This window comes from Macaca mulatta, chromosome 6, assembly GCF_049350105.2.
Source record: "Macaca mulatta isolate MMU2019108-1 chromosome 6, T2T-MMU8v2.0, whole genome shotgun sequence".
NCBI classification, from domain to species: Eukaryota; Metazoa; Chordata; class Mammalia; order Primates; family Cercopithecidae; genus Macaca; species Macaca mulatta.
Window position 1 is genome coordinate 37,182,794 of NC_133411.1, and position 27,080 is coordinate 37,209,873.

Genomic DNA, 27,080 nt, shown 5'->3' on the forward strand with positions numbered 1-27,080 from the left:
GGTTTTCTCTTAAGGAAAATTAATGTAATTATTACTCAAAATTATCACATACATTGACTATAAATATAAAGTTAATATTAGTATAGGTCAGTTCTTTTGATACTGCTCAGTTAGACAACCTATATGAACCAAAAAACATTTTTATCATAAAAGAAGCAAAATCACTTTTATCTAGTCAATAGTAATACATATACAATCTTTAAGAGAAAATTTTACCAGTAACATTCTGCTGGCATTAAAAGAAATTTCACAATAACAGCAACTCATATAGATAGTGAAACTAAGGAATTCCATTTTCTGACCATACTTACAGATGTGTAAGCAGTTGGCTGAGTATTCTTGTGAGAGATAGATGAATCCATATGGGTCAAACCCAAGAAATTAAGACATAAAGGAGGTGTCAAACGGCAAAATAGCCTGCAACAAACATTTAAAAATATGTATATAAAAAGTAAAGCAGCAAAATTATTTTATATTATACTGAGATGTATTAAAAACATTTCAGATAATTATAGCTAAAATTTTCATCTATTTGCTTTATATATACATTGAATTCTTAATGTGACCTGCCCTCACTTACTTGGGAGGTATTCTGAAGATTGCCACATCAATGCCTACATGACTACAGCCTCAAACTCCTTGCTTTTATGGTTTCTGCCATTGCTTTATCCCCACAAATTGTGGAGTGCCTTTCCATGCATCTCCTACAACTAAGTCATCCGTAAAATCCATCTCACAGCATGACAAGGACAGTAACATCCTCAAGGTGAATTGTATTCAGTACATAAAAGAACTGAAGTTGTATCAACATATGTCATTCTGACACGCACAGACATAAAGTTGTTCAATTCTGTCCAAATAAAAAGAATGCCTTACAAACCCACTTGGATAATTGGGGCTGGGGAGAATAAAGTGTGGGTATGAATAAAAAAAAAACATAATATGAGAGAATTCTTTTGTGGTGACAGAACTGTTCTGAATCTTGATTGTGTTGGTGCCTACAGGAATCCATACACACACACACACACAAATGAATGAAGGATTAAAAAGATGGTGAGAACTAAAGTCTGTAGTATATAGTTAACAGTAATGTTTTACTCTCATTTCCCGGTTTTGATATCACTGGGGGTAGAGTGAAGGTTACATAGGACTTTTTGTACTATATTTGCAACTTCCTGTGAGTCCATAATTATTTGAAAAACAACAAAAAAGATGCTTAAAAATACTTTAGATGTCAACTCCTCTACAAAATTATCTAAGTTCATCCTTTATAAATACCTCATTTAACAATAAGAACAACTAATAGATTGTACAATCTCACCCAACTTGAAGATATCTCTCTAAATCTTCTCTAAATTCCTCAGGAAAATTGTTCTTGTTGGTTTTCTCAGTCCTCCTCAACTCAGTGACAGACCACTGAATCTTAGGACACCAGCTAGGTCTGACTTAGTCTCTAAACTCTCCATTGTTTCTACTACTTGCTAATCTCTGGTTGGTAAATCCAGGCTCACTAAGTATGTTTCTTCTGCCTTCTAGCCTAACCCAGCACACCTACTTTAACCTTAAAACTCAAGCAGGAGTTAGCTGGCAATCAACAAACATCTATTTAATCTTTAAACCTAATCAATTAGCTGATAGAAATATAGATGTTAGCGGAACACCTGTAAGCAAAAATAAAAGATCTGTAAGAATACACTCATTGATGACATTTCTCTTGTTTCTAAACATAATCCGACTTACATGCCACTGAAAAGAAGGCTATAAGCATCAGTCTGGTGATGTGAAGCCAAGTAATAATAGTTAAATACACGAATCCTGAACACAGTAGAATAAACACAGATACTCAGGAAGAAGATGGAAAGGAAGCAAGCAATCTGGAAAAAAACAAAAACAAAGCAGTTTGTTTAAAACAAACAGACTTTAGCACTTAACAATTACAAGCATTATCCTTCATTTTTTTTTTTTCTTTTTTTTTGAGACGGAGTCTCGGCCCTGTAGCCCAGGCTGGAGTGCAGTGGTGCAAACTCGGCTCACTGAAACCTCTACCTTCTGGGTTCAAGTGATTTTCCTGCCTCAGCCTCCTGAGTAGCTGGGATTACAGGCATGTGCCACCATGCCCGGCTAATTTTTGTATTTTTAGTAGAGACAGAGTTTCACCATGTTTGCCATGCTGGTCTCAAACATCCACCCGCCTCTGCCTCCCAAAAAGCTGGGATTACAGCCACCATGCCCAGTCTAGCCTCCATTTCTAACATTTATTGATGCTCTATAATTGAAATACAGTAATAGAGAATTTTTAAATCACCCATTAAGATTATGAAAAAACCTACATTTCAAACTGTTTAACATCCTAGATCCAAAAGTTTCGAATCTACCTTCTAATGTGAGCACGTTTTCCTATTCCCTTGGCAACTCCTCACATGAGGACTACAAGTTAGGTAGCTTTACTGGCATAAATATAATCAAAGTATTCCCAGGGCCAAGTGTGATGGTTCACGTCTATAATCCCAGCAATTTGGGAGGCTGAAGCAGGAGGATCACTTGAGTGCAAGAGTTCCAGACCAGCCTGGGCAACATGGCAAACCCTGACTCTACAAAAAAATACAAAAATTAGCAGGGGATGGTGGTGCATGGCTGTAGGCCCAGCTACTTGGGAGGCTAAAGTGAGAGGATCTCTTGAGCCTGGCAAATCGAGGCTGCAGTGAGCCATGTTCACGCCACCACACTCCAACTTGGGTGACAGAGCAACATTCTGCCTCCAAAAAAAAAAAAAAAAAAAAAAAAAGATTCTCAGATTTTTGCACTACCTTGCAACTTTTCATCCAAAGAGTTATTAGTTTCTATAGCGTGGGTAAAATAATGAAGCACATTTCTGGAAGTATGAATAACAACACTGCAGAAAACTTCAAGGCTTTCATTTTTACTAGAAGAAATACATGGAGGAAATAGTTAAGGATTATACTACGAAGTGACATCTATTTACGACAGACACAAAATAAACTGACCTCGATATAAATATAATTATATGTTTTTTCTGCCAGCTGTATGAAGACCGCAAAGAGGGATAAGACAGGAGTAGTGCTAAAGAATGTGCACTCTGACCACACAACAATCACGGAGAAGATGGACAGAACCACAGCAAGTATCTTGTAAAACCATGGTCGCAAAAGACATTCCCAGTACCATTCTAGAAGATAAAAGAAAAAAATGATTAGGAAAACTATAAAAGAGTAATGGGGTATTTACATTGTTTCAAAATATCTCCCAATAAGATACTTAATTTCAAAGAGAAAAACAACAATTTAATGGCAGAGAAACCAGGCAGATACCACCCTAACCAGATGATCACCCATGATGGGACAAACTGACATCGTGTGCCTCCTGTTGTGATGTACTGATAGGAACATGACATTGCTGCTGTGGTATTCTTACGAAAAATGCAGAACCTGCATCTAATTTTAAAGAAACATCAAATTCAGGGACATTCAACAAAAAACTGGCCTATACCCCCAAAAACATTTTCTGATATATCATAAAACACAAAGACTGAGAAACTGTGTCAGATGAGAGGAAACTAAGGAGACATAACAACTGAATGCGATGCATGATCTGGGATTTTTTACAAAAAATATTATTGGGATAATTATAGCAAAATCTGAATAAGGTCTGTAAATAATAGTACAGTATAAATATTAATTTTTTATTTTGATGGCTGTATTTGCCTATATAAGAAAATATCTTTATTTTTAGAAAGTATACACAGAAACATTTAGGAACAAGGAGGCACCATGTCTGGATACAACTCTAAAATAGTAAGAAAAAATACATACAGATAAAGCAAATCAATATGGCAAAATGTTAACATTGGAGAGCCTAGTTGAAGGGTATATGGGAATATTTTGTACTGTTTTGTTTTATCTTATTTTGTTTTGAGACAGAGTCTTGCTCTGTTGCCCAGGCTGGAGTGCAGTGGTGTGATCTCGGCTCACTGCAACCTCTGACTCCAGGGTTCAAGCAATTCTCCTGCTTCAGCCTCCCAAATAGCTGGAACTACAGGCGAGTGCCACCACGCCCAGCTAATTTTTTGTATTTTTATTAGATGCGTGCTATCACGTCCAGCTAATTTTTTGTATTTTTAGTAGAGATGGTGTTTCACTGTGTTAGGCAGGATGGTCTCGATCTCCTGACCTCGTGATCCACCCACCTTAGCCTCCCAAAGTGTTAGGATTATAGGTGTAAGCCACCACACTCAGCACCATTTTGGTTTTAAGTCTGAATTTAGGTATAAAGAAAAATTTAAAAAAGAAAGCTCAATAAATTAAAAAGCTGTATTTTTACTTCATTTATTGAATAGTTGAGCTTCTGGTTCACTGTAATTCTTTACAACTTTCCTCTTATCATAATTCCTAGTGATTTCAATACCCACATAAATGATTCCCCTTTCAATACCCTTGTCTCTCATTTCCTTGACCTCCTCTCTAATGAACTTTCCCTCCATCCTACCTCAATTACTTGTTGCTACAGTGATGCTTAAACCTTTTATTATCAGCATCTCCAGCCCTTCCATATAATCGCATTCCAGCATCCTTGTCTCCAAACAATACCTTCATCTAGTACAGTATTTCAACTCCACTGACTGGCCATAGCTGGACGAAAAATCAATTTATTCTATCACATTTCTACTGTTATTTAACACTTTGATGCCCTTCCTTCCTCATGCAGCTCAGATTCCAGTCTTTGAGGACAGTATCACACTTACTTTGCCCCATTTTGCTCCACTGTACCTGTTAAGCTAAACCACACCTAGTTAAATCCAACTCCCTGGCTACTCTGAGCCTGCATCCACACAGCTGCACACTGCAGGAGAAAGACACCCAACCTCGTTGACTGGCCTCACTTTAAATTCTTAATCACTAGCTTCAAGTGGGTCCTCAGTACTGTCTCGCTAGCCTACTATAATTTGCCAATCTTCTCCGATGCCCACTCTGCTAGGTAACTATTTTGCACCTTCTCTTCCCTCCTCAAATCTCTAAAATCTCCTCTTCTATACTTACTCTCCACATTTCATTGAGAAAACAAAGCGATCAGAGGAGAATTTTCCCAAGTTTCTACCACTACAACTTCTCAGCTAGTTACATCTGTGCCTTACCTCCACCATTCTCTTCATTGTTCACTATTTCTTACCTCATCTCTTTTTTTTTTTTCTTTTATTTGAGACCAAGTCTCACTCTGTTGCCAGACTGGAGTGCAGTGGCACAATCTCGGCTCACTGCAACCTCCGCCTCCCGGGTTCAAGCGATTCTCCTGCCTCAGCCTCCCAAGTAGCTGGGACTACAGGCATGTGCCACCACGCCCAGCTAATTTTCGTATTTTTAGTAGAGAAGGGTTTTCACCATGTTGGCCAGGATGGTCTCAATCTCTTGACCTTGTGATCTGCCCGCCTCGGCCTCCCAGAGTGCTGGGATTACAGGTGTGAACCACCGTGCCTGGCCTCAAATTCTATTATATCATTTACTAATTACATGTGATAATTTCTCTTGACTATGCCCCCAATCCTCTGTCAGCTACTACCCCTTTCCTCTGTTCCCTTTTATAAGGAAAACATTGTTAAGAGTTTTCTAGTCTGTCTCCAATTGCTCCTCTTCCTATTTCTTTTAAATTTCAGTCAGGTTTCTTTATCCTCTCCCCTCACTTCTTTAAAATCCAATGGTGAAGTCTTAATATTTATGATCCTTAATCTATGTGCAACATTTGAAAAGGTACTTTATATACTCTCTTCCTCAAAACACTTCATTGTCCTAATTTTCCTGTCTCACTGGCCCCTCCTTTTCTAATCTTTTCTGCCGGTTACTTCTCATCCACCTAATCTCTAAATTCTGGAGTGCCTCAGACTTGGTCCTCAGACTTTTCTCTTTTCTCTATCTCAATACTTCTTTATTGATTTTACCCTGACCCCATGGTTCACTATACATTGATGGTACTCTAATTCATATCTGTAGTTCAGACTTCTCCCTTGAATTTCAATTTCTATAATCAACTGCCTATTCAGCATCTTTACACCTTTATATGTTTATTGTCTGTTTTCCTCACTCCACAAGGGTAGGAATTTCTGTCTTTTTAAATTGATATGTACCAAGCTACCAAGCACCCAACAATACATAGCACTAATGTACCCAAATATTTGTTGAATGAATGAAAACAGATACCACATCATTCCTTCATTTAATTACGAAGCATTTTTGTTAAAGTTTTCTGAGATGTTTGTTATAGCCATTAAGTCTTCATACTGAAAACCAAACATGCAAAGGAGAATCAAGTGAATATAACCATTTATTTGAATAAATAAGGTAAATAGAAGTTTTAATACTGTGACACTTTTGTACTTGCATTAAGTTTCTTCACACTAAATTTGACAACACTTGAAGGGACTGCCATAAATTATCAAAAAGGAGAAAAATGATAACTACAGAGTATAGGTTTTATAATAAGACTAATAAATGTAAATAATCAAAGAGGACTATTTAGGGGAATATTTCAGTAGTATGTCAAGACTGAAGAAGAGACTCAAGCTTGTGATGTAAAATTACTTACAATTCTAACTATTTTAAGTACAGTCATGTGTCACATAAGAACATTCCAGTCAATGATGGACTGCATATACAATGGTGATCCCATAAAATTACAATACTGCATTTTTACTATTATCTTTTCTATGTTTATATACACAAATACTTACCACTGTGCTACAACTGCCTACATTATTCAGTACAGTGACATACTGTATAGGTTTGTAGCCTAGAAGTAATAAGCCATACCATATTGCCTAAATGTGTAGTGGGCTATACCGTCTAGGTTTCGTATGTACCCTATGATGCACATGCAATGATGAAATTGCCTAACAACACATTTCTCAGAGTAATCCCAGTCATTAAGCAATACATAATTGTATACATTATGCATTATACAAAATATGCTTGATGTATACATTTTTTTATAGAATTTTTATTATTTGTGAAGTAACAGTGGAAACTAATGATTATATGTTGTATGATAAGTAAAACAGTTATTTTGGGGAAATGTTACCAGATACTTAATATCACATGGTACAAAATTTTGCATTGGTGAAAACACATAATTTTTTTCTACAGACAACTTTTCATCATTACAGTTTGAAATTTATATTAAATTACATACCAAATGTAGGATTATAAAAATATTGGATAAATCGATTTTCTGGCTCTGGCGATTGAAAGGTGTGAACAAACTGACGAGTAGCACTAGTTTCATTTTTTGCTACATCTTCTAGATAAAATGCTTGTTCCAAAAGAATCTGCCATTGTACTTGAGTTCGACGGTGTCTCTGAACTGAATAAATCACCTAAAAAAGAGAATGGGGGTAGACCTGGCAGTGTTCTGATCCAACAGTGGTTCAGTTCTCCACTAGGGAGCATGTTTTGATTGTCACAACAACGGGAAAGTGCTAGCGCATTTACTGGGTCAGGCTGAGAATATTAAGGTTCTAAAATGATGTAACAGTTTTATATAATATAACAGTTATGCTCAGTGAAGAATTCTCCCTCCTCAAATGCCAATAGTACCCCTGCTGGTATACACAGAGATAAAATATTTCAAAGAATAATAAGGACAGGATGAAAGGAAGTTTCAATACACATTCACTAAACATTCCTTTTATATGAGCAATGATTATAAGTCTAATTAAAATCATCATTAAGTAAAATACTTACAATTAACAAAGTTACCTGTTTATGCAGTTTTACCAGACTTTTTTCACTTGGGTAAATATTATGCTTTTCATCAAAATCTTCATAATCATCCATGTTTCTCCCCATTTTTTCCTGATACTCTGTAGGGCACTAAAAAAAAAAAAAAAAAAAAGTAGACTTTTAAAAATCTTAATTGTAAAAAGATAAAAATTTATTTTTATTAAAAATCTTTCATTCTTGAGCAGTTCTAATTTTTTCAAAAACATCTTCCTACTTTATTGTCATCTCTAGTTAGACTTCATCTGCTGATATTTTCTTGAAAATGTCTTAAAAGGTGTACTGAGTTTCTTCTCACCTCTATAATATTAATCTTTGTGTTCATATATACTAGATAGATATAGATGGCTATAGGCAGGGGAACTTACCTACAGGAAGCAACTAGTATTTGAGAGGATTATTCTAAGTAGGATAAATTATTTTTCTAGCTAAAGAATGAAGCAAAATCATGACAAATCCAAGATGCTGAATTTTTGAAAGGCATAGCACAGAGAAATAAATACATGAATTTAAAGTCATCTTCTATACTACTATTCATTTATTACCTATATGAACTTGGGCAACTTAGTTAACCTCTCTTAGTAGTTCTCAAAAAGTAGCAAATGTGAGATAAATAGTTAGAAAAGTGATTCCAATGAATATTATCTTAGCCAAACAGAACACTAGGCAAGAATCAGTATAACAGATTTAAAATATAGGAAAATAAATATTTCTATCATTCTGTGGGTTTAGAAGACAGTTGGGGAACTGCAAATAACCATTTTTGGAAGTATATAAATACCCCTAATTCAATACTAATGCATCAAAACCTTAACTATATGGTTTACTAAATACCTATGCTAACATCACTCATTTTATGATATATGTCATGAATATATTAATGAAAATATTTGTAAAATAACGTGTAGGTAGCTGATTGTAAGATATTACTGAGGCTTTAGTTTATTTTTACAGGAGATGTGCCTTTAGTGAACATATACAATGACAGTTTAAAGGTTTATTTCCATCATTGTCATGACAATCCTTATATATTAGTCAACCTCTATCTCCATATTTCAACAGAAAGTACTGCCAATAATTAGTGTTAAACTTGCAGTAATTAAAATAAAATTCCAAGTACAAATGGTATTTGGTTAATATTTCCATGAAAATGAGTTTAAGACCTCAGCTATAGGCTGTTTTCATACTTTTCTGGTACTTTTGGTATAATATATAAGTGTGTATTTCAAAAGGAAACAGATAAAATGATTTCATTACCTTTTTAAGTATTGTATCAACACATTTTCTCAATGGGTGATTATATTTGATGCTTTCATTCACTTTACGAACCTCCTATAAAAACAGTAAAATAAATAAACATATTTTGATTTCTACAGATCACATATTCCAAATGAGAATGCATTAAGTACTATATATTTTCTCACAAGTTCAACTTCAACACAAATTACTTTGCATTACATGAATAAAGGTTCTTAAGAACACAAGTAAAAATACAAAGTCACTGAATAGCCATTTCCATACCCTGAACTTTTCCTTACTTTTTAGATTCACTCTCTCATCACTTCATTACTTGGTGCACAAAAAAGAATAAGCATTATTTAAAAGTCCACAAAAGATCAGACAAACTTTGTGGTCCTAAAAGAACAGGGCTATATTCCTCTGGCTTACTCATCAAGATCAATTATCTCATTATCTAAAATATAGTGAAAAATCAGAGGAAGCAAAAAAGGCTACAAATGTCACAAAGTGCCAGGTCCTTCCTATAAGAGTACTCTAGAGCAGTCATGGTTAATTAACTCCATACTTGCTTGTGAGGAGCACACTATCTGCTGGCGGGGCACAGTGGCTCAGGCCTGCAATGCCAGCACTTTGGGAGGCTAAGGCAGGTAGATCACTTGAGTCCCAGAGTTTAAGACCAGTTTTGGCAATATGGTGAAACCCCGTCTCTACCAAAAATACAAACATTAGCCAGTCTCATAACCTGGTCTCTAAATAAATAAATAAAAATGTAAAAATAGAATAATTTAAAAACAAACAAAACAGCACACTATTTGCCAGGACTGTGCTAGGTGTAAGGACCCCATAATCCCTATAGAGGGCAGGGAGAGAAGACAAGGAATTGTCAGTCTTAAAATTTCAGTCCAGTAATGCGATAAATAAGCAATTCTGATTATAAAAGGCATAAAAGGGTTAAAGAGAAGACTCTTTAGAACCAGTAGTTCCTAAGGAATCACAATATTCTATAATATTCATGAAATTTTTAAGAAGCTGAAACCACTGTTTTAGTCAGGTGAAATAGCATGTTCACAGCCTGGAAAGCATAAGAGAACTGAGCAGGATATTTAGAAGAACATTCTGGGGCACAGAGTAGAGAAGGGTTTTTAGGGATATAAAACTCAAGGCAGAGAAGCCATCTAGCACATAGACAAAATTGTGAAAAAATATTTATAATTTATATGACAAAGACTCATCCTTAATATGTGATGAGCTCTTACAAATCAACAGAAAAATGGGAACACAGAAAAAATGCCATTGGCCAATAAATGTCTAAAAAGATATTTGAGCTCACTAAAAACAGTTACAGATTTTAAAAATAAGTTTTTTTTCAAAATTGACATTATGTAAAGAGGTAAGACTGTGGGAAAACAGGCCCTCCTATACACAGTAAAAAGTGATACAATCTATTTAAAGGTAATTTCACAACTATTGAAGTTTAGAATATGTATACTTTATAAATAATCTGTACCAGTAGACACTATTCCTGTTAAGGAATTTAGCTTAATGAGAAAAACAAACATAAATAAAAATGATGTGGAAACTACAGTCAGAGAAAATTACGAGGTGCTCTGAGAGGGGAGAATGTAGAGTGGGAGACTTTCTGATTAGCTGATTATTTAAAATGAGATGAAACAAATATATAGAAGTCAGTCAACCAAAGGGAGAGACTAGAATATTCCTGGCTGAGAGAAAGGGATGGGACACACAAAGGCCTCCAGGCCTAAGTGAGCACATTACTTGAAGGGACTGAAAAAAGTCCAGTGTGATTATAGGGAAAGGGAGATTAAGGGTCTGCATAGCACTGGATCAGGCTGAAAGAGCAAGATCAAAGTGATCCTAGAAGCCCTTAATCATGGTTTATTTTGAGGTTAATGTGTGAGGCCTACACATGACAGTGACAAGATAAGACTCGGGTTTTTAAGAGGTCACCTGGAAGCATCATTACATCTATTTTCCATTACTAAGCTGCCTTAAAGTTTCTTGACTTGTTAGCACAAATTTATCATACTTTGAATATGAACTATATAATTTGTTTATATATTACATGTGAAATATCATGTTTTTTTCTTTACTTAGCCATATTAAAAAACAAGTACTGAAACAATTAACATTTGCTATATCTGTTATAAATTTAGGCTTCCTTCAAAAGTTCATAATTTTAATAAAGCATGGAAAGTATGTGAAATATACTGTTTGCTTTCTTTATACAAAACAATGTAACTTTGAGCTCTTTCATTACTGTGTCTCATCAAATTCTTTTTTAAGCAGGTTAGACAACATTCATGAAGGAAGGCTAACAGGCAGTTTTCAGTGGAAATAAGTAGCTGTTTCTCCCTCCCTAAAATTCTCTACCTAGAAAAATGACAAAAGGTAGAGGTGACCTTTTAGGCCATCTAGCAAATACCTTTTGAATGATTTGACATAGTTTGTAAGTTTTATTAATGCTTCAAAGAAAGGTAATAGACACACAAATGCATATATCAGTTTCAGAGAGAAACATATCATAAAAATACCAAACAGTTTTTATAAAACTAACTACATTTGGGAGATTAAATGGATAGCTGAAAAAATATTTACCAATAAAGTGTTTGAATTTTGTTATCTGTCAAATGACTAGACTTCTCAGTATGGCATTCAAAGCCAAGATATAGCTTTATCTTTCCAATGTAAACTTCATGCTCAAATTAATTTGGTTTTAAAACTTCCTGATATCTGCCTGGAATGTTATCAGCTATCAAAATTCTACCCATTCTGCAAGGCCCAGGCTATCCTTCACGTCCTCTTGACTGTTATTCAGTAGTGATAACCTCGCCATACTAGAGCATTTTCTTTTTATCATTCATGCCACATTTACCACATACTGTAAGGGACTCTGTCCAATTTTCTACTCTAGAAAGTCAGTAGAATAGGAATTTCTATTCCGGCCAGTTCTGCATAGCACTTAACATGGCAGGAAGATAGTATTTTTTAAATGATAAATACGTTTCTCCTCAGTTTATAAGTTTCCAGATATTCAGAAAAGCAGAAAGAATCCCAAAATACCTTGAAGTATATGGCCACAGAAATTCATACACAGGAGGTGGAGCAAGATGGCTGAACAGAATTCTCCACTGATTGTCCTCCTCACAGGAACACCAAATTAAGCAACTATCCACACAAAAAAGTGCCTTCATAAAAACCAAAAAACAAGGTACAACCTCAGCCACTGTTGGGTATAGTACTAAGTGGGCTCTTGGGGCCCCAGATTGCAGGACTTGGCTCTTAGACAGCATTGTTGAACCTTCGCTGGGCCAGACAGGAGTCCAGTGCCCTGAAGGGAAAGTCCCAGGCATGGCAGCATTCACCACAAGCTGACTGAAGAGATCTTGGGCCTTGAAGGACTTTGTCTTGTGGCTTGGGTGCCAGTTTAGCCACAGGTAGATTCCTATAGTTTCTGGCTCCAGGCTCTGGCTCCCAGATGGCATCTCTGGACACACCCCAACTCAGGGAGAATTTGCCACTCTGAAGGGAAGAACAAAAGCTGGGTGGGCTTTGCCACCTGCTGACTGTAGAGGACCAGGGCCTTGAGCAAACATAGACGGTAGCTAGGCAGTGGTTACCGTGGGCCTTGGGCAAGATGCAGTACCATAACTTCAGGTCTGACCCAGTGCAGTCCCAGTGATGGTGGCCACAGGGGTGCTTGTGACACCCCTCTCCCACCTCCAGGAAGCTCAGGACAAAGAGAGAGACTCCAGTTGTTCGGGAGAAAGCAAGGGAAGGGAACAAGAGTCTCTGCCTGATGCTCCAGAGAATTCTTCCAGATCTTATCCAAGACCACCAAGGTGGCACACATCTACAAGTCTGCAAGAACCACAGCATTATGGGGTTTCTGGTGTCCCCTAATATAGATACAGCTGCAGTGACCAAAAACTTAGATTACAATACCCAAGTCCCTTCAAATACCTGGAAAGCTTTTCCAAGAAGGATGGCTACAAATAAGCCCACACTGCAAACACTATAAAGAATACCTAATTTTTCAATGTCTGGACACCGATGAACATTCACAAGAATCAAGACCATCCAGAAAAACATGACCTCACCAAACGAACTAAATAAGGCACCAGGGCCGAGCACAGTGGCTCACTCCTATAATCCTAGCACTTTGGGAGGCTGAGGCTGGATGTCACTTGAGCTCAGGAGTTTGAGAACAGCCTGGGCAACAGTGAAATGCTGTCTCTACAAAAATACAAAAATTAGCTGTGTGTGGTGGTTTGTGCCTGTAGTACCAGCCACCAGCTACTTGGACGGCTGATGTGAGAGGATGACTTGAGCCCAGGAGGTGGAGACTACAGTGAGCCACAATCATGCCAGCCTGAACAACACAGTGAGACCCTGCCTCAAAGAAATTAAATAAAATAGATAACAAGGCACCAGGGGCCAATCCTGAAGACACAGAGATATGTGCCCTTTCAGACACAGAATTCAAGATAGCTGTTTCAAGGAAACTCAACAAAATTCAAGGTAACCCAGAGAAGGAATTCAGAATCCTATCAGGTAAATTTAACAAAGCTGTTGAAAGAATTAAAAATAATCAAGCAGAAATTCTGGAGTTGAAAAATGCATTGACATATTGAAGAATGCATGAGAGTATCTTAACAGCAGAATTGATCATGCAGAAGAAAGAATCAGTGAGCTAGAAGACACTTGAAAATTTGGCTATTTGAAAATACGGTTAGAGGAGACAAAAATAACAAAAAAGAAATGACAAATGTCTATAAAATCTAGAAAATAGCCTCAAAAGGCCAAATTTAAAAGATACTGGCCTTAAAGAGGAGGTAGAGTGAGAGATAAGGGTAGAAAGTTTATTCAAAGTGATAATAATAGAGAACATCCCAAACCTAAAGATATCAATATTCAAGCACAAGAAGATTATAGAACACCAAGCAGATTTATCCCAAATAAGACTATCTCAAGATATTTAATAATCAAACTCTCTAAGGTCAAGGATAAAGAAAGGATCCTAAAAGCAGCAGGAGAAGAGAAACAAATAACACATAATGAAGCTCCAATACATCTGGCAATAGGCTTCTCAGTGGAAACCTTACAGGTCAGGAGAGTGACAGGATATATTTTAAATGTTGACAGAAAACAAAAAACAAAAAACAACTTATCCTAGAATAACATATCCAGTGAAAATATTCTTCAAACATGAAAGAGAAATAAACGTTTTCAGACAAACAAAAGCTAAGCGAATTCATCCATACCAGTCCTGTTCTATAATAAATGTTAAAGGGAGTTCTTCAGTCTGAAAGAAAAGGACATCAATGAGCAATAAAAATCATCTGACGGTACAAAACTCATTGGTAATAGCAAGTACACAGAAAAACAAAGAATATTATTAACACTATAACTGTGGTGTGAAAACTACTCATATCTTGAGACAAACCAATGAAAAATAACTATGACAACTTTTTAAGACACAGATAGTATAATAATACATAAACATAAAAAAAGTTAAAAGTAGAGGGAGGAAGTGAAATCTAGTTTTTATTAGTTTTCTGTGTTTATTTTTGCAATCAATGTCAAGCTGTCATCAGTTTAAAATAACAGGCTATAAGATATTACTCACAAGCCTCAAGTAACCTCAAACCAAAAAGCATACAACAGATACACACAAAATAAGAAGCAAGAAGTTAAAACATACCACCAGAGAAAATCACCTTCACAAAAAGGAAGACAGGAAGGAAGGAAAGAAGAGAATATCACGAAACAACCAGAAAACAACAGAATGGCAGGAGTAAGTCCTCACTTATCAGTAATAACACTGAATGTAAATGAACTAAACTCTTCAATCTAAAGACACAGAGTGGCTGTATTGATAAAAAGACATTACAACTGATACTGCAGAAATTCAAAGGATAATTAGAGACTTCTAATGAGCAACTATATGCCAATAAATTGGAAAACCTAGAAGAAATGGACAAATTCCTAGACACATGCAACTTACCAAGATCAAACCATGAAAGAAATCCAAAACCTGAACAGATCAACAAGTAATAAAATCACAGTTGTAATAAAAAGTCTTCCAGCAAAGAAAAGCCCAAGACCCAATGGTTTCACTGCTGAATTTTACCAAGCATTTAAAGAACACAAATCCTACTCAAACTATTCTGGCAAACAGAGGAGGAGGGATACTTCGAAACTCAATCTATGAGGCCAGTATTGCCCTGATTCCAAAATCAGAAACAGACACATCAAAAAAAGAAAACTGCAGGCCAATATCCCCAATGGACACTCATGAAAAAATCCTCAACAAAACACTAGCAAAACAAATTCAAGAACACGTTGAAAAGGTCATCCATCTGATCAATTCAGATTTATACCAGGAATGCAAGAATGGTTTGACATACGGAAATCAATCAATGTGATATATCATATTAATAGAGTGAAGAAAAAAAACCATATAAGCATTTCTATTGATGCTGAGAAAGCACTGACAAAATTCAACATCCCTTTATGATAAAAACCGCAAAAAAATCCCTGAATATACAGGGAACATACCTCAACACTATAAAAGTCATATATGACAGACCCACAGCTAGTATCATACTGAATGGGGAAAAACTGAAAGCCTTTCCTTTAAGATCTAGAACAAGACAAGGATGCCCACTTTCACTACTGTTATTCAGTATAGTACTGGAAGTCCTAAGTAAAGCAATCAGACAAGAGAAAGATATAAAAGGCATCAAACTTGGAAAGAAAGAAGTCAAATTATCCTTGTTTTCAGGTGATAAATCTTACATTTGGAAAAACCTAAAAACTCCACCAAAAAACTATTAGAAGGGATAAACAAATTCTGTAAAGCTGCAGTACACAAAATCAACATTCAAAAATCAGTAGCATTTCTATATGTCAACCACAAACAATCTGAAAAAGAAATCGCATTTACAATCTCTATAACACAAACAAAATACCAAGGAATTAGCCAAATAAGTGAAAGATCTCTACAATGAAAACTATAAAACACTGATGCAAAGAATTGAAGAGAACACAAAAAAATAAAAAGGTATTCCATTTTCATGGATTGGAATAATCAATATTGTTAAAATGTCCATACTACTGAAAGCAATCTACAATTTCAATGCAATCTCTATCAAAATATCAATGACATTCTTAACAGAAATAGAAAAAACAATCCTAAAATTTATATGGAACCACAAAAGATCCTCAACTGCCAAAGCTATTTTAAGTAAAAAGTGCAAAACTGGAGGAATCACATTATCTGACTTTAAACTACATAATAAAGCTATAAGCAAAACAGCATGGTGTTAGGATAAAAACAGACCAATGGTACAGAATAGAGAACCCCAAAATAAATCCATACATCTACAGTGAACTCATTTTTGACAAGGGCTCCAAGAACATACGATGAGGAAAGGATAGTCTCTTCAATAAATGGTGCCAGGAAAACTGGAAAACTGGATATATGCAGAAGAATGAAACTAGACCAGATATCTCCCCATATATAAAACTCAAATCAAAATGATTTAAAGACTTAAATCTAAGAACTCAAACTATGAAACTAATACAAGAAAACATTGGAGAAACTCTCCAGGATATTGGACTGGGCAAAGATTTCTTCAGTAATAACCTATAAGCACAGACAATCAAAGCAAAAGTGAACAAATGGGATCACTCAAGTTAAAAAGCTTCTGCACAAAGGAAACTATCAACAAAATGAAGCGATAACCCACAGAATAGGAGAAAGTATTTGTAAACTATCTTTCTGACAAGAGGTTAATAACCACAATATATAAGGAATTCAAACAACTCCACGAGAAAAAAAAAAGTAATAATCTGATTAAAAATGGGCAAAAGATTTTAATTTCTCAAAAAAAAAAAAAAGACATAAATGGCAAACAGGCAAAAACAGGCATTTTAGAGTTTTCATTGTAGAGATGTTTCACTTATTTGGCTAATTCCTTGATATTTTATTTGTGTTATAGCAATTGTAAATGGGGTTTCTTTTTCAGGTTGTTTGCTGTTGACATATAGAAATGCTACTGATTTTTGAATCACTAATCATCAAAAAGATGTAAATCAAAGCTACAATGAGATATCATCTCACCCCGGTTAAAATGGGTTTTATCCAAAATACAGGCAATAATGTAATGTAAATTAGTACAACTACTATGCAGAACAGTTTGCAGGCTCCTCAAAAAAATTAAAAAAAAAAAAAAAGCTACTATGTGTTCCAGCAATTACACTGCTAGGTATATAACCAAAACAAGAAAATCATTATATCAAAGAAATGTCTGTACTCCTATGTTTATTGCAGCAGTACTCACAATAGCCAAGATTTAGAAGCAACCTAAGTGTCCATCAACATATGAATGGATAAAGAAAATGTGGTACATATACACAACAGAGGACTATTCAGCCATTAAATCGGAATGAGATCCAGTCATTTGCAATAATATGGGTGGAGCTAGAGGTCACTATGTTAAGTGAAATAAGTCAGGCACAGAAAGACAAACTTCACATGTTCCCATTTATTTATGGGGCTGGGAGGGGTTATGCGTAGAAGGGAGGGTGGGAAGTGGGAATGGTAATGGATACAAAAATATAGCTAGAGTGAATAATATCCAGTGTTTGATAGAACAGGGTGACTACAGTCAATAATGTAATTGTACATTTTAATAACTAAATGAAAATAATCAGATTGTTTGTAACATAAAGAAAAGTAAATGCTTGAGGTGATGAGTATGTACAAAAATGTTTTAAAACCCCAGAAAAACAAACAAAAAAGAAATTCATACCTGAGAAATCATGCATTGTTTTTGATGGAAAGAGGTTCAGAGTTATCTTGCTGTCTATGTGTACCTACTGCTATTTTCAAAACATTCATTTTTAAAGAGTGGTTTCTTATCTAAAATTTCTTACACAGCTTAAAACCTAAGAATACTATACTAAAATAGCACAGAAGTCACCAATGCCGGTCCTTAATTTTCCACATCTTATGTCTAAGCAGAGGGCTCCTATTTAAAAATAACAACAACAAAATCTATTTTATTCAGACAGCAAAGTTTCGTCTAGGGAAAAATCCATAACTCACATAATACCTGTGTTTATTTTTTTGCAGGAACGTTGAATAAATTAGTGAAATCCAAATTCCTCAAATCTGAAACAACTGAATTTAATACCAACTTTTGGATGGAATACTATCAAATTTAAATTTAAATTAATTTCTTTTATCAAATGTAAGTATCTTATCGAAATATCAGTTTTCAACTATTTCAATTTTTTTAAAAAATTCAAAATTTCAAATATAAATGTAAAATTTATCAAATATAAATTATCTTCTTTCAAAAGATGTAATAACATTCATCATAGGAATGTTGAATATAACAGGAAATTTAATCATTTCAATTTAAATAATACTATTTATAGACTCACTCCTACATTTAAATCAATATTTTCTGCTGTAGTTCTTACGTTCTGTAGAGAATAAATGCTGCAAAGCCAACATAAAATTTTCTAATCACAGTATACATTCATTTGTTCATTTATTCATTCACTTAAAAAATGGTTGCTGAGTGTTTAAGAGTCTGGACAACCAGGGAAGATGTTATGGGTTGAACTGTGTCCCCTGAGACCTAACCTCCAGTATCTTAACATGCGATCTTATTTGAAATAGGGTTGTTGCAGATTTAATTAGCTAAGTTAAGATGAGGTTATACTGGAGTGGGATGAACTCTAATCCAATATAACTGGTGTCCTTACAAAACAATGAAGTTTGGACACAGGCACACAGGGAGAACACCATGTGAAGATGAAGGCAGGGGTCTACAAGTCAAGGTATGCCAAAGATCGCAAACCACCAGAAGCTAGAAGACAAACATGGAACAGATATTCCCTAGAGCCCTCAGAAGGAACCAACCCTGCAGATGCCTCAATCTTGAATGTTAGTCTCCAGAACTGTGAGCCAATATTTTCTATTGTTTAAGCCACCCAGTTTGTGGTAGTTTTGTTACAGCAGTTCTAGGAAGCTAATAAAGCTTCCCTGAAGAATTCTCATTTATGTTAAGACCTGAAAATGAAATAGGAATTAGCTGAAGAGAGTGCTGAAAAGAGCATTATAATAGTTTGGGAATAGCATGCTCAAAGATAGAAAAGAAAGACAATGTGTGTAATGATTAAGCACAGGGTCATCAAGCAAGATCAATTCAGTCCACTACTTGTTCTCATACTGGAACACACCCACACTCATTCATTTATTTACTGGCCATGGCTGCTTTCATCCTACAAGGACAGAGTAGTTGTGATAGAAACGATATTGCACACAAAGCCTAAAATATTTACTATCTGGCCCTTTACAGAAAAAGTTTGTCAGTCCCTGTTAGAGGCAAGACTGCCTGGTTCTTATCACTTCCCAGCCATGTAGACATGAGAAAGTTACTTAATCTCTCTGTGCCTCATATTCTTCATTTATAGAATGGGGATTTACAAAAACCTCTATCATAAAGTCATGGGAATTAAATATATGTATAGTGCTTAGAAAGTCCCTCTTAGGCAAACAGTAAGTCTATATAATTGTTTACTATAATTATCACCATTGCTAAGTTTGAGGAACCAAAGTTGAGTGTTAGGTAAATATTAAGTCTATAGAATTGTTTATTATTTCATCACCATTAGCAAGTTTGAGAAACCAAAGATGACCAGTGTGAGAAGACAGAGGTTTGGGATACAGCTGGAGAGCTAAACATAGGCCAAATTATTTTTCTGTAGGCTGCATTATAACATTTTGGAGTTTATTTTAACATGACTGAAAAGCCTTCAAAAGGAGTTTTAATTTGGAGAGTATCATCAGCGGAGTAGCATATTTTCCCTGGTGAGCAAAACTGTGAGGTGACTACAATAATCTTTTTAAATCCATAACAAAATTTTTATTTAACACAGAAAAATTTTATAATTTGTTATATATTTTTATGTACAGTATTGAAAGGTATACTTTCAATAACTTTGTGAAACTGGGTTAAGTCATCGAGTAAAATGAAGTGTCTTATTAAGATTACAGATAGGAAACAAAACTTATCAATACAAACTCCCATGCAAATTGTTCTTTAAAGAGGTTTCCAGAATTGGTGGTATTACCTTAGGTTAACCTTTCAGAAATAAGTGTCCTCTGGTCATTATTCTCACTTCTATTATGTTAGGGTAACCATACAATTTATCATTTAATCTGGGAGACTTTTGAAAATAAAAGAGGGTACTACTAAAAGTTACCTCAAAATAATAGGCATAGCCCTGCACTACTGAATATATTTTCCATGAATCCCTGTCAGACAGAAGATGGACAAGACACATCATGAGGCTGAACTGCTAAAAAGTCATCCTGGATGAGACATCCTGAAGGACTGCACAACACCAGTTTTGCAATCTGAAGCCCATCAATGCACTAACAACAACAAACCAAAAGTGACTAAAAGGGGATACACATGCCTTAGTGACTATTGCTTATAAGGTTCAAACTTGCTTACCTCCATGGCATCTTCTAAATTCTCTTCTGCATCTGCTTTCTCTGTCATCAGTTTGGCTGCCTTAAAATACGTTTTCATAAGTAGATAACCCCTTTTTGCTCCATTCCAGTAGGATCGAGGAATTTCCACCAAGCCATAACCCAACAACAACACAAGAAGAAACAGACCCCATGTATTTGCAGCAGCTATCCCAATTGTCTGAAGCTGGTTCCTAAGAAAGGGAAATAACAGATAATATGTACATTTTAATGGAAAGATAAAATGTGACTGCATAAATAGACTTTAACACAGGAGACACTGTTTCTATTGTGTTAAAATTAGCATCTAGAATTAATTCATGGCAATAATATGTATATATTTTCCTAGAGGAAACATTTTTCATTAGGTGATTTCCTTTTCTATATTGAACAAAAGAAGCCTGAAAATGTTTCAAATTAACTTGTGTTGCTGACCTAGCAAATCTCAGGAATACAATAGTGAGACCTAGCACTGCTGATCTATTTCTAAATTTTCAGATGTAGACCTTCACATATGTTAGAAATCATAAGTATAAAACAGATTTCAATTTTATTGAAATATCTAAATCCAAGATAACATTAAGAACAAATATGCCCTCAAATTATAATCAAAACAAAAAACAATGAAAAATAAAACCAGTTATTTTATCATATAAAAATTTTGAAATTCTATCCAAAAATCATAAGGGTTATTAATTTTAATATATAGCCATTAGACTAATCATTAATCTTTTGCCTAAAATCTATATTTAAAGATGTCATTCCATATTTTCTTTCTTAGTAATATGGATTATTCACATATTCTTTTAGGGAAATCCATAAAATATGTAACAATACATTTCTCAATGAAATGTCTTTTTACCGGCACATATGAAGTTAAAAATGAATTTTTAAAAATGCAAACATACATTAAAGCAATGTTAAGAAGACTACTTTTCTTACCATTCTAAATGTAAATGTGGGTTTACAGCTACATAAATTAAAAATGCTCCAAAAATCAGCAAATAGGTACCATAGTAGATTGCATTCTCAATTAGTGCAGTTTTGATCTTTCCAGTGATGGAAAACCCTCCTGATCTTGCATATGACTGCATAAAAGGTAAGAGAATCCTAGATGGATAGAAAAAATATGATTAAAAACCCAAACAACTGATATGTCTATATAATCTCAAAATGCCAGAAATATGGGAATCTCAATTTTAATGAATAGTTCTTCTCACTGATAAATATGTTTATAAGTAATCATGAATACTTAATATACTATAATAGATGACTGAGTATTTTTGTAACATAAAATTTTAGGGAAAGCAAATGGGTCTTTAAAGCTTTTATAAAGAGTCTGGACTGCATTCAAAGAAAACATTTTTGATCAAATTTTAGTTTTCTAAGGCTTCAGCATGGAGAAAGGATAAAAGGGAAACAAAATTGGAACTAGTTGGGAGGGGGAAGGGTGGTGATGGTGGTAAGAAGCAAAAAGGGAGAAGGTCAGTTGACAGCATACTGACTTTGAAGTAGTACTTAGGAGACATCCAAGAGGAGCTGCACACAAACCCAGCTTCAGGGTTCAAGAGAGAGGACTAAAAATATGGATAGCTTCCGGAGTCATCACTGTATCAACGGCACTGAAATAACATCAGTAGAAACTCAACTGGAAGCATGAGTATGGAGAATGTGAAGGAAAGAACTGAGACAGATCTCATATCAACTTTTAAGAGAGACGTAGAAAACAGAAGGAGGATGGACCAGCAAAAGAGACTGAGACAGAACAATAGTGGGGCAAGGAAGAAAACCAAGGAGCATATGGGTTAGGAACTAGGAGAGGAAAGTTAAAGTGGAGAGAAAGAATCAAATGCCACCAAGAGGTGAAGTAAATTAAAAACCTGTATGTATGAGTGGAGGAGTGAGAATAGAAAGCAGAGTACTATGGTTGAGAAATAAGTAAACAATGAGCAAGTGGAGATATCAAATATAGAGAATTCATTTAAGAAGTTTGGCTGGGTAGGATAAACTATGGCATATACATACAATGGGGTATTTTACAGAAATGGAAAATAAGAGAATACTGATACATACAGCACAGCATAGATGAATTTCCCAAATATGTGAGCAAAGAGAGATGCGAAAAAGTTGACAGTGTATAATTCTATGCTTATAAAGTTCATAAACAGGCAAAAACTAATCTATGGTGATGGAAGTCAGAATCATGGTTACCTCTGGGGAGTGCGGGACGACTACACAGGGAAGCATGAGCGAGGCTTCTGAGGGCATTGTTAATGTTCTATAACATCATCTGAGTGCTGGTGTATGGGTGTATTCACTTTGAAAAAAGTCAAACTAAACACAATCTATGCATTTTCCGGTATGAATTTATGCTTCAGTTTTAAAAAGTTTCTAAAAAAATTTAGTTGTGATCAGATCAACAAGGCAAAAGCTGGAAAGGAATCTGAACTGACAGACTTTCATTTTTGTTTCTGTTTTCTTTTCTAAAGATGAGAGAAATGTGCATGCTTTGTTGAAATTTAAAGCTACAAGTAAGTAACAAGAGCTGAAGGGGATGGATCCATATTTTAGGAAGAAGTGATGGCAGCAGCGGCCTGTCTGCAGTGGCCCCCTGCAAAGATGGTGGCCGCAGTGGGGCAGGACTGGCGGGGGCTGTGCACTCCATGGAGCTAGCAGGAGGTGGGAGCCCCACCCTCTTCTGAGTTGGTAGGGCAAGAGCCCTGCCCTCTTGGGCACAGGTGCAGCTGCCCAGCTGTGGCTGTGGACCCAGGCATCCCTGCACTCTCGGGGACCCAGAAAGCCCCCATACCACTACAGGTTTGGAAGTCCCTGCTCCTGCTGCCTGGCCTCTCCCTGCTCCTGACAACTGCTCTGATTTTGGAGAAAAGTTGTGAATGAATCCAGGCACTGTTGCAACCTAGCTGGGTGTGCACACATGCTCAGGGCAGTGCTGACACACCAGACCCCTGCTGCCTCAGCCCACTCTGGACTTTGGACATCAATAAGCACAGGAGGGAGGTGGAGAGTGGGGCTGAGGGCAGCTCAGCATGGGCCTGCAGGCACCATTTGGCATGAACAGCCTGGGTGCCATAAATGACATGATTGATGGTAGCAGGAGGCAGACAGGCTCCTGGGCAGAAGTGGGCAGGTCACTGGTGAAGCACCACCTTCAAGCCAGGGACAGCCTGAAGCCTGGGGGCCAGGCCACCAGTCCTGTGGACCACAGTGAGAACTTAGGATGCTTTTTCCAGGCCCACCCATGGCCCAATCAGTGCACACTTCCTCCTCTCTGAAGCCCATAAAAACCCCAGACTCAGCCAGACTCAGGCAGATGACAGGACAACCTGACTACAGATAGGAGCTATCTACTCCAGGTCTCCTCTCTGCTGGGGGCTGCACAGACGATTGAGATAACCTGCCTGCAGGTAGGAGCTACCCACTCCGGGGCTCCTTTCCACTGAGAGCTGTACTTGTCAGGATGACCTGCCTGCAGAAAGGAGCTATCTACTTTGGGTCTCCTGAGAGTTGTACTATCACTCAATAAAGCACCTCATCGCCTTGCTCACCCTCCAGTTTTCCACATACCTCATTCTTCCTGGACGTAGGACATGAACTCAGGACCTGCTGAATGGCAGAACTGAAGGAGCTGACACATAAACAGGGCTGAAACATGCCCCTGCCACTTGCCATGTTGCAAGTGACGAGAAGAGAAGAACTGTGGCCCTTCCAGAAGCCCAGATCTGGGGACTCCCCAAGCCAGGTCTGTGATACCCTCTTTGGAGCTCTGAGGTTTCTGGCATCTCCAAGCTTCTGAGTACCACTACATTCCCCTCATCCAGATACAGGTGCCCACAGCAGAAGCTGCTTGCAGTGTATTTGACCCAGCCACAGGCTTGCACAGAGCCGAGACCTGTGCTGGTGCCTGGAGCTGCCCACCCTGCCACAGCAGTCAGCATGTCTGGCTGTGCTCAGTGGCTGGATCCCACGCTCACTCACTCACACACCCCTCACCACTCCACGCCTGGCTCGCCCTTGGGAGGCATGAGATCAGAGCCAGTAGCATGAGCTGAGTGCAACCTGCCAGGCTGAGTGAATAGAATAAGCTCAGTGGGCCTGAGTAAAATTCGGGCAAAGGTGCTACTGGCCAGAGGTTTCCAGCTGGCAAAACAACACCCCTAAGGATCCTGTGACAGGATTGGCTTTAACAAGCATGACTCTTCTATCTTTGGAGGGGAAATTAAAAAAAAGATGGATAGGTATGTAGATTTGTTGGTGAGAAGCTGAAAGAGCTGCCATCTGATGACTCCTGTTTTAACTGTTGGATGGAAAGTAGTCATCTGCCAAGAGGCTAAGAGTAAAGATGATTTTATTATTGTTGTTAGGGAGTACAAGAGAGAAAGCCATAAAGAGGACAGAAATTTGAAGTGAGTGGAAATATTTCTTGTAGAAAATGGAAAGAAAGCAAACTAAAAATACAAAGAAGGAAAGTCTAGTAATGTTGAGAGCCCAGTTGAATTTAATAGACATGATTTTATAAGAGCACTACTCTGCTATGTAATTTTTCTCTTGCAATGTTCAGTGCCTCCAGTTTTAGAGTGCAGTTGTTTGCAGATCTAAGAGATGCTTAGCAGGCAAGTGGATAAGTATGAGTTTGGAGCACAGCAGAAAGATAAAAATAATGGGTAGAAAGATTCAGAATGCATTATTGGTCAATGAAACCATGGCTATAATTACAGCTATGCAGGGAAGTCTGATAAGATGACCAAGATAGGACTCTAGGCAAGATCAACATTTAGAAAATGGACAACAGAAATGGCACTCATAAAGGAAATCAGAAGGTTGGGGAAAGCAGACAGAAAGAAAACCAGAGTATATGACTTTAGCAAGGGCAGTTTCATGTAATAATGTGGCTGGAAGAACAATTGGACTGAAGGGCAAAAGAGAAGGCAATAACTGAAAGGAAACAATAACAACAAAAACTGTGTTTCTGTTTTCTATTTTCTATTTGTGTGTTTTTTTTCTTTTTCTTTTTTCTGTAAGATAGGACACACTTGAGAGAGCAGAAAGGGAGACGATAGAGATTTAAGGAAAAAAATGACACATAAATAAATTCCAAACTATATTGATTGAAAAATGTTATCCTTTACTGTAACTTACCATGTTAAAAATTGTGACGTCCAATACACTACCCTCCAGAAAATTGGCATGATTCCATCAGGAATGTAACTCCATGGCTTGAAACAAGGATGCTGGCTGTTGAATAAAAGTTAAAGCCAATTAATCATAAACAATTATTTAAATGAATTATACAGTTAATTTGCATGTGGCCAAGTTAATTTACATTCAGATTTTAAATTATTGACTCTAATAATCAATAACTCATAAAATTTCACAGAAATTTTAAAATTCAATGTTGACTGCCAAAAGAAAAAAACACACAAAAGCAACAAAATAGTTTTTTCTGAAAATGTCATTTAAGTTTTCAACTTTCAGTGTATTTTTAGTCATTGGGTAAAAAGAAAACTTAATGTTCAACTAATAGACTAAAAGTGCAACAATCATTAAAAGCAAATGTATTATGAAATAAAATTTCTAATGATTACCTTTAAAATACACAACCCATTCATAGGTTGGGTTTTTTTTTTTTTTTTTTTCCAGGTTATAGGGATTGGGAGGGGAAAACATTAGGTGATTAATTCCTGAAAATTGGAATGCTAATTAAATCACTCACTATAACATTGCTTCTATGGAGATGCATGCTAGCATCTATACATAATTCTGTTTAAATTTCTGAAGACATGAGTCTCTGATCATAAATTCTGCCATGTAGCCATATTCCTAAGCTAGAAGGATATCCCAAGAACTTGCAACAATCTGTAGCTGCTGCTGATCTTTATCCAGTTTTTTTTTAATAGTGCTTCAAATGGAAGTAACACCTGCATTTTAAATTTACCTTTTCTCAAGTTAGATTTTTTAAAAATATGCATAAAGAAGCATGCAAATACTACTGAAAGCATTCATAAAGTCTATAGTCAACATATATAAGCTTTTTACTTAAAAATTCGATATTTGAATTCAATATAATCTTTGGACAATTTGAACTTTATTCATTTTTTTATGTAAATCTATAATGCTTTTGAAGGATGTGCAATATGAAAGGAATACCACAAGTACAGAAATACTTGTACTTTATTATAACCTTGTAAATTAGGCAAAAGTGAAAATACATCCCACGTTTTTAAATCTGAGATAGGCTGAGAGGAAAAACAGGTTTTAGAAATTACATACTTGGTAAAGAAGAACCAGGACTGAAAAGTCAGGACTTCTTCAAGTTTCTTACTACCATCTACTGAAGGGCTTTGTGGACCAATAAATATTTTAAAAATTAGATTTAATTAGAATATGATGTAATGAAAAGTCTACTAGGAAAGAATAGAGGTGGAGGGAATTAATAGAGAATGAGGATAACTTACATCAATATAAAA

General features: G+C 36.1%; 1 protein-coding gene across 2 annotated transcripts in view; it reads right to left on the minus strand.

Annotated features, from left to right (window-relative positions):
- The window catches only part of LMBRD2 (LMBR1 domain containing 2), a 56,508-nt gene that overhangs the window by 11,743 nt on the left and 17,685 nt on the right, over positions 1-27,080 (minus strand). For both annotated transcript variants that reach the window (XM_078003862.1, NM_001266468.1), the window contains 9 exon segments: positions 25,753-25,848; positions 21,538-21,705; positions 20,579-20,789; positions 9,039-9,113; positions 7,761-7,874; positions 7,195-7,378; positions 3,006-3,187; positions 1,741-1,874; positions 312-417 (listed from right to left, as the gene is read on the minus strand). In XM_078003862.1, the coding sequence (XP_077859988.1) occupies positions 312-417; positions 1,741-1,874; positions 3,006-3,187; positions 7,195-7,378; positions 7,761-7,874; positions 9,039-9,113; positions 20,579-20,789; positions 21,538-21,705; positions 25,753-25,848 (1,270 nt within the window).